Raw genomic sequence first — 20,828 nt, 5'->3', positions numbered from 1 at the left:
CCCCCTGCAGCTGCATGTGGGGGGAACTACCCAGCGCCTGGTATCTTAACTCCCAAGATGGACTCAAGGACGCTCCCAGCATGGGTTGCTCATGTTTATCATTTCGTGTCCTCTGCTAGCAAGAATCTCTCCAACATTAGCCTTGTGTGGCAGCTTTGTCCATTGTTTGAAAGGAGAGATGGCGAAACGACTGCCTGATGGGCTTTCTCCATATCCTTCTATATCTTATCTTTATACCTCTTATTTTTTTCAGCTAAGTTGGGAAATGTAATTAGAGTGTAATAACAGAGCACCCCCAGAAACATGGGGCTGATTCCCATGATGGCTGAACACCCCTCCATGCAGTATGTAAAAACAGGTCTGGTTTCAGAGTTCTAATGAACTTTATTAATATGTAGTGCAGGAAGTACGAAGGCAATTGAAACAGGGATGATGTAAAAAGCGCTGGAGCATTGAAACACTGTTTTCCTCTAACTGACTCTTACTGAGAGAGATAATTCTCAGCGTTTTGTAAAGAAAAATAGAGTGATTCAGAAGAAAGATATGAGATACTTAATACACTCTTACAATAAGGAAGATTTAAATGACGGAACAAAGATGCTAATAGTAGCTTCCTGGGAACAGGCAGCGATCCTTTATGATGCGCGATTCATAAATACAATAGCGAAGACGTAACAGTGCACAACGGCAGCACGATACAAGAGACGCAGTTCTGTGCAAGATGCTTACTGTGCTAGCAAGTAAGACTTCAGAGGCTACTGGAAAATGAGTTTGTGCAAAATCAGTTGTAAAAACCGTTTCCATTACATGTTCCTTTTATAGAAACGTATTAACTCACAGGCGAAAAGATAAAGTATTGCTCTGGTAAATAACTGTGAAGATATTTCCCTCCCCCCACCCCCCCGCTATGAACACAATTGCAAAAGCCTTGCAATCACAGAAATGGTATATATTATTTTTATATAATAATCATAACTAAGCTTAACAAGGGTGAGAGATTAATCACACATAAAGTATATAGTTTGCATAGATTTCTTCTCTACCGCCATGGATTTCCATTTTTGTATACGTACAAAATTCAGTGAGCTTTGGTGCTCTGGGACGATCTCAAAGTGGAATATGGATGATTTGCAGGACACATTTTTCCTATTAGCATAATTGCAAAGGATGCTGCTATAATACCTTTTAGGTGCTAAAAAAACTCTTACATACAGAAACTGCAGTAGAAAATACAAGAACACTTTTTCCTGTTACTTACTGCCCCTTATTCCAAGGCATGAGGACTTAACAGTATTTAAAAGGTATTCTATTTGGAGAAGCTCTCAAAACACGTGGTCAGCAGTTTGTCTACTAAGAGAATTGTGTCGTGGAATAATGTACAACTTGTTTTCTTCTGAGATTTTTTGTATGCTCAGTAGCTAAAAACATGTAATAAAAATAACCTTGCAATGACGCAGAACTGCGGCATCATTTTGCACAATCTTGCACGCAAACGGTTTAAAAGTCGATCGTTTGTCCACAGAGGAGTTGGGGACTCAGAATGGTGTGATGGCAGTAACAGAAAATTGGAGTATCTTTACAGGTGTAGGCTACTACAGCTCTGATTCAATCCACTACACTCTATAGCGCTCGTAGTCTTGCCAGGAGCGCTTCTACTTCTGGAATAGCTTCCCCCTTAGAAGGAGACCCGACACGATCTGTTTTCCTTTCTTTGTTGCCTTCTCCATGACAGCCTTCCCTTCTGCCAACAGCCTTATTCCATGCCGTAGAACTTGTTTCCACATCATAAGTAACTTCTTTGGTGACTGGGCTTCTTGTCAAGTTTAAACTGATATTGTGGTGTGAACATGACTTCTCCAGTTGTCCTTTCTGGTTCTCTGCAGAAGATAAACCAAACAAACATTTCACTATTAAAATACTCAGTTGCAATATCTCATAATATGAAAAGACCTTTTATGGAGAGTTTTTTGCTAGCAGGACATGAAATGGTAAACATGAGCAACCCACCCTGGGAAGTGTCCTTGAGTCCATCTTGGGACCTAAGACACCAGGCGCTGGGTAGCACCCCCCACATGCAGCTGCAGGGGGTGGAGTGCCAGCTGCATGTGGGCAGAGTTAGCCAGCCCAAGGGGGCTGGGTTAGCCAGCCTAGGGGCTGACCCTCAGAATGTTATTGTATATCACCCTATCCATGCCATGCTTGTAACCCTGGACCAACCAGAGCTATCCACATGTGCCAATCCTAAACTAAGTTAGCTGTGCACGCCTCTTGCAAGAAAGCATATAACTTGCTGCAACACAGAAATAAAGTGGAGAATGACCATCTAACCATATTGGTGGAAAAGAGTCATTTTACCCAGGTGCTCCACCAGGAACCTTTTAATCAGACAAATTTAGGAACAAACTCTTTACCAGAGGGTGGTGGAACACTGGAATGGGCTGCCCAGGGTGGTGGTGGTGGTGATGTCCCATCCCTGGAGACACTCAAGGTGAGGCTCAAGAGGGATCTGGGCAATGTGATCTATTTGAGGATGTCCCTGCTTACTGCAGAGGGGGTTGGATTAGATGATCTTCACCGATCCCTTCCAACCCAGACCATCCTGTGATTCTAGGAATATTTTCCATGCAGATGATGTACTAGAATTAGCAATGATTGCTAAAGACACAAGACAGAAAATGTCACTCCAAAAGCTGTGGGCTTGACCTCTTGGAAATGCTACAGGCTTTATATGACTTCATTAGATTAGCATCCAAATTTTCTCCAGAACCACAGACAGAGCCTGATGATGTATTCTTTTCTTACTGCCGTCGAAAAGAAAACAGAGTACTCAGCACCTCTTGGTGTCTTCCTAGGTTTTATCTGGTTAATTACATTTCTTACATACTTTTTTGATTGTTCAAAGTTTAAAATGCATTTTAAAAACCTACTTCAATTTAATTATCCACTGTAACAATTTTTCTTTCCAAGTGATTTTTCCAATTTGCATAACTTGCTACTTTATGCTAAACAGCTTTGGCTCTGACTGTCAGAAGTTGTACTCTGTACAGGTTAATATCCAGGAGTACTGCTAGGTTGGCGTGTATTAGCAGAAGGATTTCTTACTCTGTTCTCCTCACCAAACCAAGTGACTGTTGTCAGAACCTGTATGTGAGCGACCCCTCTCATAGATCTCAAACTTTTTAAACCCAGGCATACTCAATATTCATGTAACCTTGAGCGAGGCTTGAAAATGGCTTCAGCAAACTTGACATGACATTTAAAGTTTTTTGGTTATTCGCTGAAAGATGTTCCATCATCCCAATAGTAATGACTTTGGAGCACAGGCAGTCACTCATGACAGTGTGTTTTATGTGAGTGCTGAAAATTCCTACTGAAAAACAGCTTGTACATTAAAAGGCAGCTGCTGAAGATATTTACTGCACTGTCATTCCCTGACCAGGGGCTCTCCGTGATGGATGAGGATTTTAGGCACTTTCTTGGACCATCTCAGGTGATTTTGTAAGTCTGATCACCTTTTGGCAAGTAGAAGAAAATAAATATTTCCTTTCTATTATCTTCTAAATCAGGCAAACAATTCTTAATTAAAGTTTGGTAACAACCACATTTTGCACTTAGCAGAAAAATGTCATTTCTATTTCATACTATGGAAAATAATCTGACCCTGAAGAGGAAGCAGCACTCATTTTAGATTTTCTGAATCACAGGAGGCCATCACATTGGGTATGAACACATCTTTATAATTATATGTAATAAACCCACACTATATAATTAAAACATATCTGGCACACAGACTCTTAAATCTCCCACTCTACTTATATGTTTGTATTTATTGACTCTGAGCACACATTTGCAGGCTGATGAGAGCGTGCCACCTGTACCAGTATACAAATCCTAGCTGTACCGAGGCCCTTTTTGTTTACATTCAGTTTAGGGGCAGAGGGAAAAATATTTGTTATGGAAATCAATACTCTTTTCACAGTGAAAGACATATTGCCATTTAACCAGTCATTAAGTACAGGTGTTGAGGTTTTAAAAGAGCAAAACCAAATTAGGTACTGAAGGAAAGTGTACCAACAACCACATTTTAATTACTTTGCAGTTCATTTAACTGCTTCATAGAATCATAGAATCAACCAGGTTGGAAGAGACCTCCAAGATCATCCACTCCAACCTAGCACCCAGCCCTATCCAGTCAACTAGACCATAGCACCAAGTGCCTCAGCCAGGCTTTTCTTGAACACCTCCAGGAACGGTGCCTCCACCACCTCCCTGGGCAGCCCATTCCAATGCCAATCACTCTCTCTGGCAACAACTTCCTCCTAACATCCAGCCTAGACCTCCCCTGGCACAACTTGAGACTGTGTCCCCTTGTTCTGTTGCTGGTTGCCTGGCAGAAGAGGCCACTCCCCACCTGTCTACGATGTCCCTTCAGATAGTTGTAGACAGCAGTGAGGTCACCCCTGAGCCTCCTCTTCTCCAGGCTAAACACCCCCAGCTCTCTCAGCCTCTCCTCATAGGGTTTGTGTTCCAGGCCTCTCACCAGCTTCATCACTCTTCTCTGGACACATTCCAGTACCTCAACATCTCTCTTGAATTGAGGAGCCCAGAACTGGACACAGTACTCAAGGTGTGGCCTGACCAGTGCTGAGTACAGGGGAAGAATAACCTCCCAAAATACTCAATTAGGTATAATGAACTAGACTGAGTAACAGAGGTGGTAAGCACTTAGGAACTGGGACCTCAAAGTAAAACCCAGCAGTGTTGTCCCCAGTTTCTCACAGTTTGCGAGGGGCAGAGTAAGGCGCCTCAGAGTGAACAGCAAATTGTCTAAGCAGAGAATGGCTGTGAGTTAGCTGTGAAGTAGTAGCAGCAACTGAGACAGCACTGCAGAATGGTACAACCCCTAACTCGCTGCCTGTGCCCTGGAACTGCTGTGTGAGGACAGTGACTGAGTAAAGGTGGGTACAGCTGTCTCGTTTTTCCCCCTTTCAAAGACCTGCAATCATTTTGGTATTTGTGACTTTCTCAGCACAGATTACTGGGTGGAGCATTTGGTGCCCTTCACTTCAGTCTGAGGGATCCTGCAACCACAGGAAGCAGGCTTAGGAAAATTACTTAATCACTGGCTAGTTTCTGAGAGGAGTCCTTGCTTTACCTTTTGTGATTCCTCTGCAGTGAAGATGTTGTGGAAGTGAAGACAACACCAGAGAAATCACAGTGTCATGTTCTCAATACACAACACACTACACTAGTGATTAGCAGCACTTCCTAACTACTGAGAATGCTTTGGTCTCAGCCACGTTACACAAAATATTGAACACTTCGTGTCAATAATTTAAAAAAAGGAAAATATTTGGCCACTTTTTATCTAAACTCTGTTTTATCATCTCACAGTTGTTATTTCAGCTGCTTCCTCGATCAGGTGGTATCTTCTCTCAGCCAAAGGAGGAACTTAGAATCACAGAATCAGTCAGAGTTGGAAGGGACCACAAGGATCATCTAGTTCCAACCCCCCTGCCAACTCCAGGGACACCCTACCCTAGATAAGCCTGGCCATAGCCTCATCCAGCCTGGCCTTAAACACCTCCAGACATTGAGTCTCAACCACCTCCTTGGGCAACCCATGCCAGGCTCTCACCACTCTCATGCTGAACAATTTCCTTCTCACGCCCAGTCTGAACCTCCCCATCTCCAGCTTTGCTCCATCACCCCTAGTCTTCTCACTACCTGATAGCCTATCCCAGCTTTTTTGTATCCCGCTTCAGATACTGCAAGGCCACAATAAGGGCACCTGGGAGCCTCCTCTTCTCCAGACTTAACAGCCCCAACTCTTTCAGTCTGTCCTCATAGCAGAGCTGCTCCAGACCTCTGAGCATCCTCATGGCCCTTCTCTGGACATGCTCCACATCCCTCTTGTGATAGGGGCTCCAGAACTGGATGCAGTACTCCAGGTAGGGTCTCAACAGAGCGGAGTAGAGGGGGAGAATCACCTCCCTCCACCTGCTGGCCACACTTCTCCTGATGCAGCCTAGGATCTGGTTGGGCCTCTGGGCTGCAAGTGCACACTGCTGGCTCATGTTGAGCTTCTTGTCCACCAGCACCCCCAAGTCCCTCTCCTCAAGGCTGCTCTCCAGCCAGCCACTGCCCAGCCTGGATTTGTGCTTGAGATTGCCTCGACCCAGATGCAGGACCTTGCACTTGGTCTTGTTGAACTTCATGAGGTTGGCTTGTGCCCACCTCTCCAGCCTGTCCAGGTCCCTCTGGATGCCACCCCTTCCCCCCAGCGTGTTTGCTGCACCACACAGCTTGGTGTCATTGGTAAACTTGCTGAGGGTGCACTCAATGTCTCTGTCCATGTCACCGACAAAGATGTTGAACAAGACTGGTCCTGGGACTTCTCCACATAACATTTCTATGTGCATCTAACAGTCTAAGTGCAAGTCCAGTATTGTTAGCAGATGCTAGGTAAAGGGTTTCCCTGCTTAGGAGACCGGTAGTGAATCTCATTGAGGAAGAATGAACTTTGCTAAGCCTGGCTCAGAAAACATACATATTTACTTCCAGTCCTCAATTTCACATTGGTAAATATGCCCCTAAAGAATTAACTGTTTTAATAGTTGAGGTATGCATGCTGCTGGTGGCTTTCTTCTTATCACAGTGAAGGATCATTTCCATTTATGTCAAAGTTTAAAATCAGCTAGTTACAAGCAAGGTGAAGAGTGTCACTAATTCCCCAGAAATACTGATCTCTACTCTGCCAATTGCTTATTTTAGTCAAACAAGAATTAACTTGTGTTAACCCCAAGCTCTTCCACACCCTGTACTGCTTCACACACTGATCCAAAACTTGCATGCATTGGTAATTTAGTACCCCATCCATTCCACTGTCATGAATTGGGATTGCTATTATACTCCCCTCACATCCTGTGCCTCCAGTGGCTAAACCAAAGAAATGCATTTTCAACCTCTAACTGGTGAGGTTGGTAGTTTAATGCCCCTTGCATATGAATTTAAAGCTACAGGGTTGCAAGCTGCTGTAGGTTACCATGTGGCTTCGATCAAGACAGTAGAAGACCTGGACTTCCTTAGTTCAGTGTGATGAAGGCTACAAAGCATGTAGTTAGTTATGTTCAAGAAATGTCCCAAGCCTCAACTAACTAACAGAATAAGCACAAGAATAAAGAGCCATTAATGCATTTCCATCAGAAATTAAAACCTTTCAAACCAGCAAAGTAATTCAGGTTTGGAATGCACATACATAGAGGTGGAAGCAAAATACAGGAACTTATTATGAGCAGGAATCTGATTGGTTTCTGAAGGCATTATTTGATATGGCTGCCTGCAAGAGCAAGGAGATGGCTTAGTGATATTGGCCACCATTTTAATGATGTTCCTACAGCAAGAGTGTCCATGGAAAATCCACAAACCATAGAAAAATTAGCAGGCTTTTCCCCAAGCTACTCTGAGCCATCACATCACTCTATACCTGTGTGATGGTTTGGGTGTTCCCCGCACCCCCACACTTTGGAAATCAGCCAGACTAGACTCAGCTGGCTCTGGAAATTGAATAAAGCTTAATATTTACAGCTTAGCAGAATATACAAGCAGATATTTACAGCCTATACAGATATATACAGAAATATACAAGGTAAAAGGTAATACAGAAACACAACTCCCCTCCCAGAAACCTGAGTCCCCAGGAGAGGCTCCCAACCACCCCTGCACCTTCCCCCTACCCCTCTCAACCTTACCCCAGTCCCAAGGAAGAATGGAGGTTTGTCCAGGGGGTTAGGAAGCAAAGTGGATTAGTCAGAGAAATGGAGGGTGAGGTTAGAGAGAGAGGCATAGCTCGGAGCTCCCCAGCATGAGTAGTTCCTTATCTATGTTTTGATTTCTTGTTCTTATACATCTCAGCAAGCCTATGAGCGAGGCAGACATCAGCCTTGTTTTCCTTTCACAGCCTGTAATCTAGTTCTTCTCACCAAAACATTCTAGCTAGGCTCAAACTAGCACAAGCTACATTTAGTTTGTGCTTTTGGCAATAAACTGTATTTGAAACAAACTACAGCATAAAATAAATTAATTTAGACAGCAACATGCTTTGTTTCAAATATATTATTGAATATAATAAAATTATTAAAGGTTAAAGAAAACTACTCAAGGAAAGGCACTTCTACATGAAGTCTTGTTAAGAAAGCAGTTTACATTTCTGGAAGTGCACTATTTGTCCACCTACTGTAGCAAGGTGTACCTTCTGGCAGTAGCAAGGTAAAATGAAATCAGATATTAAAAACCACTGGATAAAGACAGAGCTTATTAATTTGCTGTATATACTGGACCTAGTTGAGACAAGGTAAAAAGAAATCAGACATTAAAAACCACTGGATAACGACAGAGCTTATTAATTTGCTGTATAGAGTGGCCCTAGTTGAGATGAATTTCTAATGTTTGCTCACTTCTAGTAATCCAAACCTGTCATTCACCTTTAGCACAATACCATGCAGATGAAATTAAAAAAGGGAAAACTTTAAATTCATATCTACATTTTCTAAATACTGGAGTGAGAAGACATTTACCCCCAACAGATGTGACTTGACTGCTACTGAATGCTTCCAAGCACAGGTTAGGCAGAGACTGCATTGTACGTTACTCGAGTCTCAGGGTCTAAATTTCATATTCAAATCTTTTCCTTTCCCTTGTTCAATATCTAACTCTTGTGGGTCCTTCAGACCTATTGAAATTCAGTTTTCACAGATAAAAATTTTCTGATCACTGCTGCTAATCAGAAACATTTAAAAATCATATTCACATAACCTAGAGCCAAACAGCTACTCTCATCTAGATACCAGTCTTGTACAATTACTTTGATTAACAGCAAATGCTCAGGAAATTCAGTTCACAGAAAATTATGCTTAACAGCTTTCCATAGTTTAGATGGTGTCCTAGCATAGAATAATGTATAATGATATGCTCAGAATCTATGAAAGGCTACAGACTTTATATTCAGACAAAGGAAACTGTGTACTAGCATGTGAACAACAACAAAAAATCAGTAGTATGAGACTCGCCTGTTGTGAACTTGGGGAAGTAAAATATGGTCAGCTTGAGATTTTTATACCCTGCATAATACTGCTATACATTACCTTTAATAGAGAACAAAAAGGATTACAAGGGACTGACTGGAGATATGGATTTTCTTTTCAATTATTAATAAGCATTTAAAATAACAAAGGACTTAGAAAAGCTTTATTTCCTTGCACAGTTTCTCAATAAAAGTCTGGATGCTAAGGACGTATTTAGTTTTTATGTAAACACTTGCACAGCGATTGAAAAATAGATGCAAATGCAAGAGGGAGAACTGCACTCTGTGTTTGTACTGTGGCCATGCATCTCGACGTGAGGCATGACAAAACCCAAACATTAGAAAGAACAATGGCAGCTACAACCTCATTACATCTTTTACCAAGTTAACACGGGAAAAATGCTCAGCCCCCCACTGCAATAGTTCTGATCTCTGCAGCTTGTGCTCCACTTGCTCCATCATATTGCTTAAGCTGTGCCTACGCTGGGATTTTCACACACTGACCTTAACACAGATGCAAATTCTTCTTACATTGTAAGTCATGACTTGCCTGTGCCACAAGATACTCTGAGGGAGTGCTCTCATACCAAATGGCTTTGGCTTGGAAAAAGTAAAAGCTCTAGACATAATCCTCATCTGCTCCCCAGTGTGCTGTCACAGTGTGTCTCTGGTTCCCTGTCCCTAACGCATGGAAGTTGAATCAGGGAACAGCTACAGCACCGTGTTGGCGCTCACTCAGACGTTGGCCCAGGGAAACTGCAGGAGAAAGCGCCTGTGCTTTTGACAGCAGAACAAAGTGCTGGTCCCGGATGAAGCTGTACAGCATTTCCACAAGCTGGAATGCTTGCAGTGGTCCAGCCTCTGTCTGGAAGTCCTGTCCACCTTTCACAAATTAAACTGGCTGCAGCATCATGCATGATCCAAAGCAACCCTAACAAGTGTATTCAGAAAGCAGTCGTATAACACAGCTCTTCTGAGGGTGTCAGTGCATATGCCCCTGTTAAAGAATTGTCAGGGCAGGAGGGGATCTCGAGGATCATCTAGTTCCAACTACCCTGCCATGGGCAGGGACACTTTCCACTAGATCAGGTTGCCCAGAGCCACATGCAGCCTAGCCTTAAAAAATTCCAGGGATGAAGCTTCCACCACCTCTTTGGGCAACCTGTTCCAGTGTCTCACCACCTTTATGGTAAAGAACTTCCCAATATCTGATCTAAATCACAGAATCACAGAATGTGATTTGAAGTGACCTTGAAAGATTATCTAGTCCAACCTCCATGCCAGAGCGAGATCACCTATATCAGATTACACAGGAACACATCCAGGCAGGTCTACCCTCCTCTAGCTTGGACCCATTCCCCCAGATCCTACTGAATCATAGAATCAGCCACGTTGGAAGAGACCTCCAAGATCATCCACTCCAACCTAGCACCCAGCCCTAGCCAATCAACTTAGACCATGGCACTAAGTGCCTCAGCCAGGCTTTTCTTGACCACCTCCAGGGATGGCTACTCCACTGCCTCCCTGCGCAGCCCATTCCAATGCCAATCACTTTCTCTGGCAACAACTTCCTCCTAACATCCATCCTAGACCTCCCCTGGCACAACTTGAGACTATGTCCCCTTGTTCTGTTGCTGGCTGCCTGGCAGAAGAGACCAACCCCCACCTGGCTGCAGCCTCCCCTCAGGTAGTTGTAGGCAGCAAGGAGATGACCTCTGAGCCTCCTCTTCTCCAGGCTGAACAACCCCAGCTCCCTCAGTCTCACCTCATGGGATTTCTGTTGTTACTTGACATCCTAAAAGGTCCCTTACCAGCTTTCCTGTGGGCCCCGTTCAGATACTGGAAGGCCACAATAAGGTATCCTCAGAGCTTTCTCTTCTCCAAATTGAACAACCCCAATGCTCTCAGCCTGTCCTCATAGGAGAGATGCTCCAGCCCTCTGATTATCCTCATGGCCCTTTTCTGATCCGTCTCAATAAACAGAAGTCCTTGAAGAGTTAGTCTGGAGATGTTCCTAAAGGGTTCCCCTGCTGATACCAAAGTATAAAGCATCCATAAAGCTTTGCTGAAGATATAAGGAAAGCAGTAAAATAATTTCTAAGTGTGAACTACTTTTTCTGTATGCAGTGAGCAATACTGGCTCAGTTTCATAGGCCCTTATTTTGACAGGCTAAATAGAAGCGCTGCTAGCAGATATTTGAGGACCTTGGTTTTCAGTTTCAGGACTGCCTGAATTCCCACTTCGGCTGCACCTAGATTCAGCTTTCACATTTAAAACGCCCACCAATTCTGAAAATGGTCATTTTGAACTTCCAGGTGCCAAACTCTGAGCTTTTGTCTATCAGAAATGCCCCAAAATAAAATAATGAATTGTTGTTTTCCTTGGTCTCATTTCCTGCACTGACACCCCTCCCCCCTCATTTGTACTAGAGCCTAAGACACAGGACAGTTGTGAATCCTGACTTTTTTTTCAGACACCCCTTTCCTTAATGCCATTTATATAGCCCAAAGCTGGCCTTCCAAAATCCATTCCCAGACCTTGGCATCTGCGTCAGAACACAACTACATCTGATTATGTTTCTTAAAATCCTACCTTACCACCCAGAAGGGAAACTTAATCCATAATTTGAAGGATTTATGTAACTAAAATGTCCACATCTATTACATAACATCAGTCATACAAACTGGGGCAGCTCTTCGATGGACAGTGTGGTGGAAAATAGTTTAAACACTTTTAATTGCCACTTTTCATTTTGTCTTTTTAATCATTTCTGTGACTGACAAGATTAGGACTGGAGAATGTCCCTGAACTGTTAAAGGAGTGCTGGTGCGTTGTTACACCTTACTTTAGTTCTACACAGCTATGGGAGTGGCAGCTGTACTCAGATGATCTTTGCTTGGGGTTCAAAAAAAGCCTGGATGAGGCTGGATGTTAGGAAGAAGTTCTTCACAGAGAGAGTGATTTGCCATTGGAATGGGCTGCCCAGGGAGGTGGTGGAGGCACCGTCCCTGGAGGTGTTCAAGAAAAGCCATGGTCTAGTTGACTGGCTAGGGCTGGGTGCTAGGTTGGACTGGATGATCTCGGAGGTCTCTTCCAACCTGGTTGATTCTATATGATATTAGTATTTCAGGCTAAACATTCATAATTTGATTAATGTAAATCAGACAGTAATTAAGTGTTACTGGTTTTTGGAGCTCTTTAAAAGCCAAAATCTCTATGCATATTTAATAGCTGCTGTTCTAAGTGTTGTGTTAAAAGGTGTGAAACACAAGGAATAAGCACTGGTGTGTATATCCAATCTAGGTGAGAGAAAGTTTTCTGGAACAGTGAATATAGGGGCGTTTATATTCATTCCCAAGGCCAGAATAGAGTATGTCAGCACAAAGTGAGGTCAGCATAGAGAATTTATAGAAACTATATTTCAAAGAAATTCAATTACAAACTGTGAGCAAACTCATTTGTGATGAGAGGAATTATGCAGGGCCAGCTCTCTTTTACTTGGCCCTAAAGCAAAGTCTTTAAACTTTCTTTTAATCTCCTACCTACCTACAACTTCTCAAAGTTCCTGTTGATCATTCAGCCCTTTCCCTGTCTTTCCAAAACGTACTTTGTATTTGCATTGAGGACCAATTTCTCTGTTTAATATATGCTCTTCTCTAATTTGGCAGTGACTTTTGTTAAAAGAAATGCAACTTTATGTTGCTGGGACTTAAAGGAAAGTCTTGAGTGCCCATCAGGAAAAAAAAAGAGAACAAAAATGTGAATTAGACTACTGATAGAAATTACCCAAGGTTTCATGTGAAAGAAACCTCTGAAGATGTCTGAATTCAGGCTTGGGAGATTGCCATCCTCCCCATTTCGCTCAGAATAACTGTGGAACTTCTATGTCTTCTTGTGCATCCTTCCCCAAAGAAGTTAAGTTTGGGAGTTTCTAGAACACTGCAATATGGAACTTTTCAAAACAGAAGCCTACTTTGGGGTCAATATTGATTTTTACAGCATGAAGTCTGAATCATTCTTAAAATATTAAATCGAAAAATAGAATCATAGAATCACTAAGGTTGAAAAGGACCTTTAAGGTCAAGTCCAACCATAACCCAACTACTGCGACCACTGAACTATGTCCTGAAGCTCCCACACCACCACACTTCTTGAATACCTCCAGGGATGGCAACTCCACCACCTCCCTGGGCAGCAAAAGTACGTCTCTTAATTTTAAATCAAATAAACAAAGTTGTGTAATTTTATTGCTAATGAATAATAAATTCATCTTCTCATTTATGTCAGGATCAAGAGAGTAAAAAGATAAACATTAATCTCCAGAGATATCTAGTGGCAGAAGGTACAAAATAGGGTAAATATCAACATTTTCTCTTATTTAAGTCAGAGAATAACAAAATTGGAAGTAAACATATTTTGACTATTTTAAATTGTTGAAATGTGGTTTATTACTTGTTTTTTTCACTTTGTTCACAAGTATATCATAGCCTGTTGTTTCAAATCCTCTTTAGAGTTAACTGAGACTCAAAAATGGTGGCTGTATAAGCTAGTGATCTGTGACAAGATACATAGAGGTCTGTAGTTTAAAACTGCCTTCTGTTCAGACTGTGATAATTTACACAGGTCCCACATAACAAACTGTCACTGATGCCTCTGAGCAGCAGACATATTTAGTCTCCAAACCTACCTGTACAGAATCTACCTATAGATGAATGCTGCTTTCAAGGTACACTTTCATAAGACAATTTCAGGAATATGCATAAAATGGAAAGTTATTGGCAGATGCAAAGGGGAATCATAGAATCAACCAGGTTGGAAGAGACCTCGAAGATCATCCAGTCCAACCTAGCACCCAGCCCTAGCTAATCAACTAGACCATGTCTTTTCTTCAAGACCTTCAGGGACGGTGCCTCCACCACCTCCCTGGGCAGCCCATTCCAATGGCAAATCACTCTCTCTGTGAAGAACTTCCTCCTAACATCCAGCCTATACTTTCCCTGGCACAACTTGAGACTGTATCCCCTTGTTCTATTGCTGGTTGCCTGGGAGAAGAGGCCACCATAGTCTCCTAAGCCAGCTGTGCACATCTGCACACTATTGCTATCAGGACCAGATCCTGTATTGCCTTTACCTGTGGAGCTCATACTCCCAGCAGCTGCGCACACGTTGCATGCCTGCTGCCTATCATCGCCTGGTAACAGCCACTGCTGCTGAGATAACCAGGAAGCAGACTCTGGATTGTCTGCACACGCTATCAGCCTGCTAGCCATGAACAACCATGCCAGAGACAGCACGAGATTCTCCTCCTGCTCCTCAGATCCTGCCAGTTGAGAATTCCTGGACAGAAGCATCCAATGATATATATAAAACATACTGGTGAAAATAACCAAGATGGAAAAGAAACACACTATTTGTGTCTGTCTTTTCTTTAGCAAATGTTGCAGAGGACGATGCAGTAGGAAGCCTCCTAGCTCTGGAATGCAAAAAACTCAACAAACCCAAAGCAAATCTTAAAGACTGAGCTGATATTTATGAGACTCTATTCACTGGGGTCCTAAGTAATATTGTTTCTGTTATACCTTTACTATTTAGCATAAATATTTAAACCCCCTATGTAACTACATCTAGTAATTGCTTTAAGACTTTATCACCAAATTATTTCTTATCTACCATTCATTATACTAATTGTTTACAAGCTATTCCCTAGCTATTCTAGTCACTGCTACAAACCCATATAATTGGTATTTCATTTTTGTAGCCCAAACTTCTGTTCCCAGGTTTATCTCAGCAGTTGGAGCATTGGTAGGTTGGATTGCTCAAAGGAAGAGTACAAATATTTTGTACTGTCAGAGGAAACCCAAAGGGAAAATTGTCTCTCCCTCATCACCTGTTGCACTTCTCTACTACTACTGCTGCTGCTACTACTAAAACCAATCTGCTTCCAAGGGAATCCACAGAGTTCTGTAAGGGTTTTTTTGGAGCAGCATAAAGATGAAAAGCTAGAGCTCAAAGTAAATTAGGTGAGTATTAGTTTTAAGGGTTGAGTAGAAATATAATCCTCTCACATTCCTGTAACGGGTACCAGACCCCAATGTCCTGGAGCAGTTCTTGCCTGCAGAGGTCACAGTAGGCTGTCATTCACTCTTCTCCAAAAGATCACAACAACAGCATATGGCTCCCTGGCTCCTCTCATTTAAAAATGTTTTTTAAACCATTTAAATACACTTCTGGATGGAAGTAGAGCAAAAGAGTGCTACATGCTGTTGTTGCTATGACAGGTGAGAGTGTAGTGATTTACTGATCTGGAAATGTATTTATGAGCACTCCAAATCCTAAGTAGATTGAAAAAAATATTTCCACAACATTGATGTAATCTTGAAGATATTTGTGCTCCTTTATAGCATGGGTGCTTCTCAAGAGAAGCAGACCTGAGTCTGAAGTTTAACCTGTATAAAATAACACCCATGACTGCCATCACAAATACACTGGAGATGGCATGAAGCTGAATTGCCTCAGTTCATGTAACTTTAATTGCTCAAGCATTATTATTATGGTTCTTTCTCTCCTCTGCAAAGCTCTGCAGAAACCAGTCAAAGGCTATCAAGGAGACTACAACTGTGTAGCAGGAAACAGTACATTTTCAAGAAGATCCTTAAACAAAACTAAATTTTGGAAAATAAAGGCAGAGGAAAAGTGATTCATCTTCCCCTTCTCTCCAAGATCATATATATACCTTTTGACAATTCACACTATCACAGTATCACCAGGGTTGGAAGAGACCTCACAGATCATCAAGTCCAACCCTTTACCATAGAGCTCAAGGCTAGACCATGGCACCAAGTGCCACGTCCAATCCTGCCTTGAACAGTCCCAGGGACGGTGACTCCACCACCTCCCCGGGCAGCCCATTCCAGTGTCCAATGACTCTCTCAGTGAAGAACTTTCTCCTCACCTCCAGCCTAAATCTCCCCTGGCGCAGCCTGAGGCTGTGTCCTCTTGTTCTGGTGCTGGCCACCTGAGAGAAGAAAGCAACCTCCTCCTGGCTACAACCTCCCCTCAGGTAGTTGTAGACAGCAATAAGGTCACCCCTGAGCCTCCTCTTCTCCAGGCTAACCAATCCCAGCTCCCTCAGCCTCTCCTCGTAGGGCTGTGCTCAAGGCCTCTCACCAGCCTCGTTGCCCTTCTCTGGACACGCTCAAGCATCTCAAAGTCCCTCCTAAACTGGGGGGCCCAGAACTGAACACAGGACTCAAGGTGTGGTCTAACCAGTGCAGAGTACAGGGGCAGAATGACCTCCCTGCTCCTGCTTTTTATATGAAGCTCTAATTACTTTCACTTTGATTATTTCCTCTCTTTGGGATGGACTGTAGTTGGGCCTTGCTCATAGAATCATAGAATCAGCCAGGTTGGAAGAGACCTCCAAGATCATCCAGTCCAACCTATCCTCCAGCCCTAGCCAGTCAACTGGACCATGGCACCAAGTGCCTCATCTAGTCTCTTCTTGAAGATCTCCAGGAATGGTGCCGCCACCACCTCCCTGGGCAGCCCATTCCAATGCCAATCACTCTCTCTGGCAAGAACTTCCTCCTAACATCCAGTCTATACTTTCTCTGGCACACCTTGAGACTGTGTCCCCTTCTTCTGTTGCTGGTTGCCTGGCAGAAGAGGCCACCCCCCACCTGGCTACAATGCCCCTTCAGGTAGTTGTAGACAGCAATGAGGTCACCCCTGAGCCTCATGTGGGAAGAGAGATGGGATACAAAAAAATGCTTCCACTTTGCACATAATCCAGCCGTAGGTGTATTTGCCACCAACAACTGTGCTTTGCAAGTGTGACAAATGGCTCTGAGAAGGGACTAGGTATCTCAAAAGACTCTAAAAAAGGATTTCTTTTTTTAAAGGCAGCTTTTACTGACTCTTCCAAATATCACTGAATTATCAGGAGCCAAATTCAAGACACACTGTGGGGGGTAATCAATCCGGTCATTGTGAAGTTAAAACGCTGTGTTTAACATCACTAATGCATTCCTCATATGCTGATCATATTTACTGCCCGATATTCTGATAATTAGACCCTTAGCAGCCACTTTGGTACAAAAAAAAAACCCCATCAGAAGCTAACTACAGCACTTGCAGTTTCCTCTTCTTCCTAATCGGCTGTATGCAATTACTGTTTAGCGATAATCAGCTAAGCAAAGTTAATCTTGCTGTGTATCAAAGGACACTTTTTATTTGCTAGAAATCTAAGGCATGGCACATCTTTGCACTGACAGAAGAAACCCCTCAAAGAGAAACTTACAGAGGAAATATTGTGTAGAACACGAACAAATGAGAGCCTGGAAAAACCAAACCCTTTACACTTACTGAGATACGAAGGAAGAAGGCAGTAAAGCCTCCCAAGCCACTGAAACACAAGATTCTTATGCAGACTTGGTTTTCCTTCGTCTGTTCTGACTTATGAACCAGTCTTGTAAGCATGTTTAGCTCAAAAGTCGGTATTAAAACTAATGGTGAGAGATCATCATGGTATATTCATCATGTAAAAGAAGACCATCAAATTTAATCAGAAACAGCAGACTCCAAACAGGAAAAAACTTCACTTTTTTCCTTCACAGAGACAGTTAAGAAAACATTTATGGTAATGCCAGAGCATCTGCTGATTACAGCCAAAGCTGCAGGATGCCAACATTAAATCACTGAACCGTCTTGACAGCTTCTGGGTACTCGAGTTTCATTCTAATAATAATTTGCTGTGAAATTTACCTAAATCTAAAAATTAGTCAGAAAATGTTTATAATGAATACAGGTTAAGAGTAAATACAGCAGATAGGAAACTGATCTGCATCAAATAAAAAACCCCATATCTAAAAGAGATGTTCAGCGCTCAGATATGTCAGAGCTGCATGCAAATTGTTAAATCTTTAAGAGGAGAATAAGCACTTAGAGAACAATATAATTTATAATCCATTTTCTATTGATTGTTAACATGCTTGTTTGTTTAATATAAACACAGATTAGCCATTTGAAGAAGGTCTGTGCCATTTAAAACCCATTTTTAATTCCTGACACCTGAGGATTCCACACAGAACAATATACTTCATTGTAAGGCTTTAATTGATGCATCTATGTGCCGCAGAGGGTGATTACTTGAATAATAAGTATAAGAGATGTGTGCTCTGGTTGCTAAGCAAATGTGAGCAAGAGAAAAAGCCCAAGAAATGACGTAACAATGAATCAAAATGTGATGACAGGAAAATTATTCTGTGAATTGTCATGTCAAAGGGCTTGCAGAACAGTGACCTACACACCATCACGCATTGGAAGACTGCCTGTGGGGTAATTAAAGTAATAATACATAAGTCCAGTCAGTCACATACAGAAAAAAATACATGCTTAACTTACTTCCCTGTAGCATGCACAGCCAAATCATCATAGAATCATCATAGAATCAACCAGGTTGGAAAAGACCTCCAAGATCATCCAGTCCAACCTAGCACCCAGCCCTAGCCACTCAACTAGACCATGGCACTAAGTGCCTCATACAGGCTTTTCCTGAATGCCTCCAGGGATGGTGACTCCACCACCTCCCTGGGCAGCCCATTCCAATGGCAAATCAACTCTCTCTGGGAAGAACTTCCTCCTAACATCCAGCCTAGACCTCCCCTGGCACAACTGGAGACTGTCCCCTTGTTCTGTCGCTGGTTGCGTGGGAGAAGACACCAACTCTCACCTGGCTACAACCTCCCTTCAGGTAGTTGTAGACAACAATGAGGTCACCCCTGAGCAAAATGCACTCACATGTTAAATGTAAATGGTTGAACAGTGCAAGAATTCAGAGGACAACAGATTACAGCAAAGACCACTGAAGTTTATCTGAATTAGCATTAATGTTTTTCTCTCTTGTTACTCTGGGCATGCAATGAAAACTACTGCTACTATGACACATTAAAGCATAAAACTTGTGAACTGACTTTCTGAAGGAAGTTGGAAAAAAAATGTAATCCTTTCAAAATATGCTTAAGGTTGTAACATAATACATGAAAAAAAGAAGCACTCCTGTGGTAGGTTGGCTCTGGCCAACAGACAAGCATCCACCTGACCTCTTGCTCTTATCCCTTTTCTACCGCATGAGGAGAGAACAGAAGTGTGCTAGTTTGAGGCAAATTGGAATATTTTAACGAGAGAAATTATAGGCTGTAAACACAATGGTGATGTCTACTTCACTCATAGCTTTGCTGAGATGTATAAAAGCAAGAATACAAATCTAGATAAGACAGAGTGTGTGTGTGTGTGTGTGTCTGTCTGTGTTTCTCCCTGGGCTGCTTCTGTGTAATTAATCCTTCTGCTTCTAACCTCCTTGATCCTCCAAACTCACCTTGCATGTAAAGCAAAGGTAGAGGGGTGGAAAGAAGGTGGAAGGGTGGTTGGAAGCCCCTCCTGGGGGCTCTCATTTTTAGGAAGGGTGTTGTGTTTCTGTATTACTTTTAACTTGTATATTTCTGTGTATAGCTGTATATATTTGTGATATATACTGTAAATATCTGCTTGTATATTGTGCTAAGCTGTAAACACAAAGCTTCATTCCTCAACTTCCAGCTGGCTGAGTCTATTCTGGGTGATTTCATAAGAGTGGGGGGTGGGTAACTTTCAAACCATCACAGGAAGGAAGGCAAGAAGACCTGCAGATAATATTTTAAAGTAGATAGCAAAAGCTGTGAGTGCTGGCAAATCGAAATAAGGAGCTGATGCAGTCCTCCATTGGCAGGCACAAGTTCTGCCACCTCCTTAGAAAGCACTGCCTCACTTGCTTGGGAAGAGAAAAGCCATAGTCATTAATGTTCCCCCTTCCTCCTCCTTTCCCTGAGTTTTTACTGCAGAATGACATCATATTGTATGGACTATCAGTTTAGGTCAGCTGCGCTGCTTACATCCCCTCCCAAAATCTTGCTCATCTCCAGCATCCTTGCTGTGTACCTTCTGGGGATAGAGGGAGAGAAAGTCTTGATGCTGTACTAGTGCTGCTCAGCGAGAGCCAAGGCTGAGGTGTGAGTCTCACCACTTGTTTAGTCACTAATACAGCAGCATTTCTTCTGCCACAAGGAAGAGTTAAAGTCTAGCCCAGGCACATCCAGTAAAACTGCAGATACTGTGAGAAGCACTCAGATGTCACTGCACATCCCACTTTGATGAAAGCTGTTCACGTGATAGTTTGAAGATTTTCGAGGCAGTTTTTAACACAATTACTTTTTTTTTCCTCTTTAGTCTTTTGATCAGTTGCTTACTGTACCAGTTCCACCTGGCATACACTCCTCTGCAGGCCTAGACTTTAGCTCCCACCCACGATCACAACGTATTCTGCATTTCCTTCTCACATCAGCATGCGCAGAAGCACCTGACCTGCCTTTCAACCAGCATTCTGAGCCTTGCCCATGGTACAAACATTCCTTGTGCTGTCTGTGCTCTTCAGTCTCCTTTTTTTAAGGTGAGCTTTGCAAATTGTGTGGAATCACTAACATTTATCTCTTTGCAACTATACTGATTGTAGATGCTTACTTAAGAGTAGACAAAAAAAATCCCCATAACCTATTTCCAGAGCCAAGTTAGCCTGTGACAAAACCCAGATTGCTCAGAAAGAGTAATAAACTCAGAAATTTACTTGCCTCCCCTGTGGTTATTTCCTATGTAACTGAAGATACAGGAGGACAGTCAGTTAGGATGGACTGTGGATACTCTTCACAAATATAA

The 20,828-nt window shown here is 42.6% G+C and overlaps 1 protein-coding gene across 3 annotated transcripts in view; it reads right to left on the bottom strand.

The window, feature by feature from the left end:
• Positions 1–364: 364 nt before the first annotated feature.
• The window catches only part of DIAPH3 (diaphanous related formin 3), a 264,878-nt gene continuing 244,414 nt past the window's right edge, over positions 365–20,828 (bottom strand). For all 3 annotated transcript variants that reach the window (XM_064174349.1, XM_064174365.1, XM_064174358.1), the window contains one exon: positions 365–1,877. In XM_064174349.1, the coding sequence (XP_064030419.1) occupies positions 1,621–1,877 (257 nt within the window). In that variant the 3' untranslated portion in view covers positions 365–1,620. The remainder of the gene's footprint in view (positions 1,878–20,828) is intronic.

This window comes from Pogoniulus pusillus, chromosome 3 (genome assembly GCF_015220805.1).
Source record: "Pogoniulus pusillus isolate bPogPus1 chromosome 3, bPogPus1.pri, whole genome shotgun sequence".
Lineage (NCBI taxonomy): Eukaryota > Metazoa > Chordata > Aves > Piciformes > Lybiidae > Pogoniulus > Pogoniulus pusillus.
Note: the sequence above shows the minus strand (reverse complement) of the source record. Positions and strands in the feature narration are given on the sequence as shown.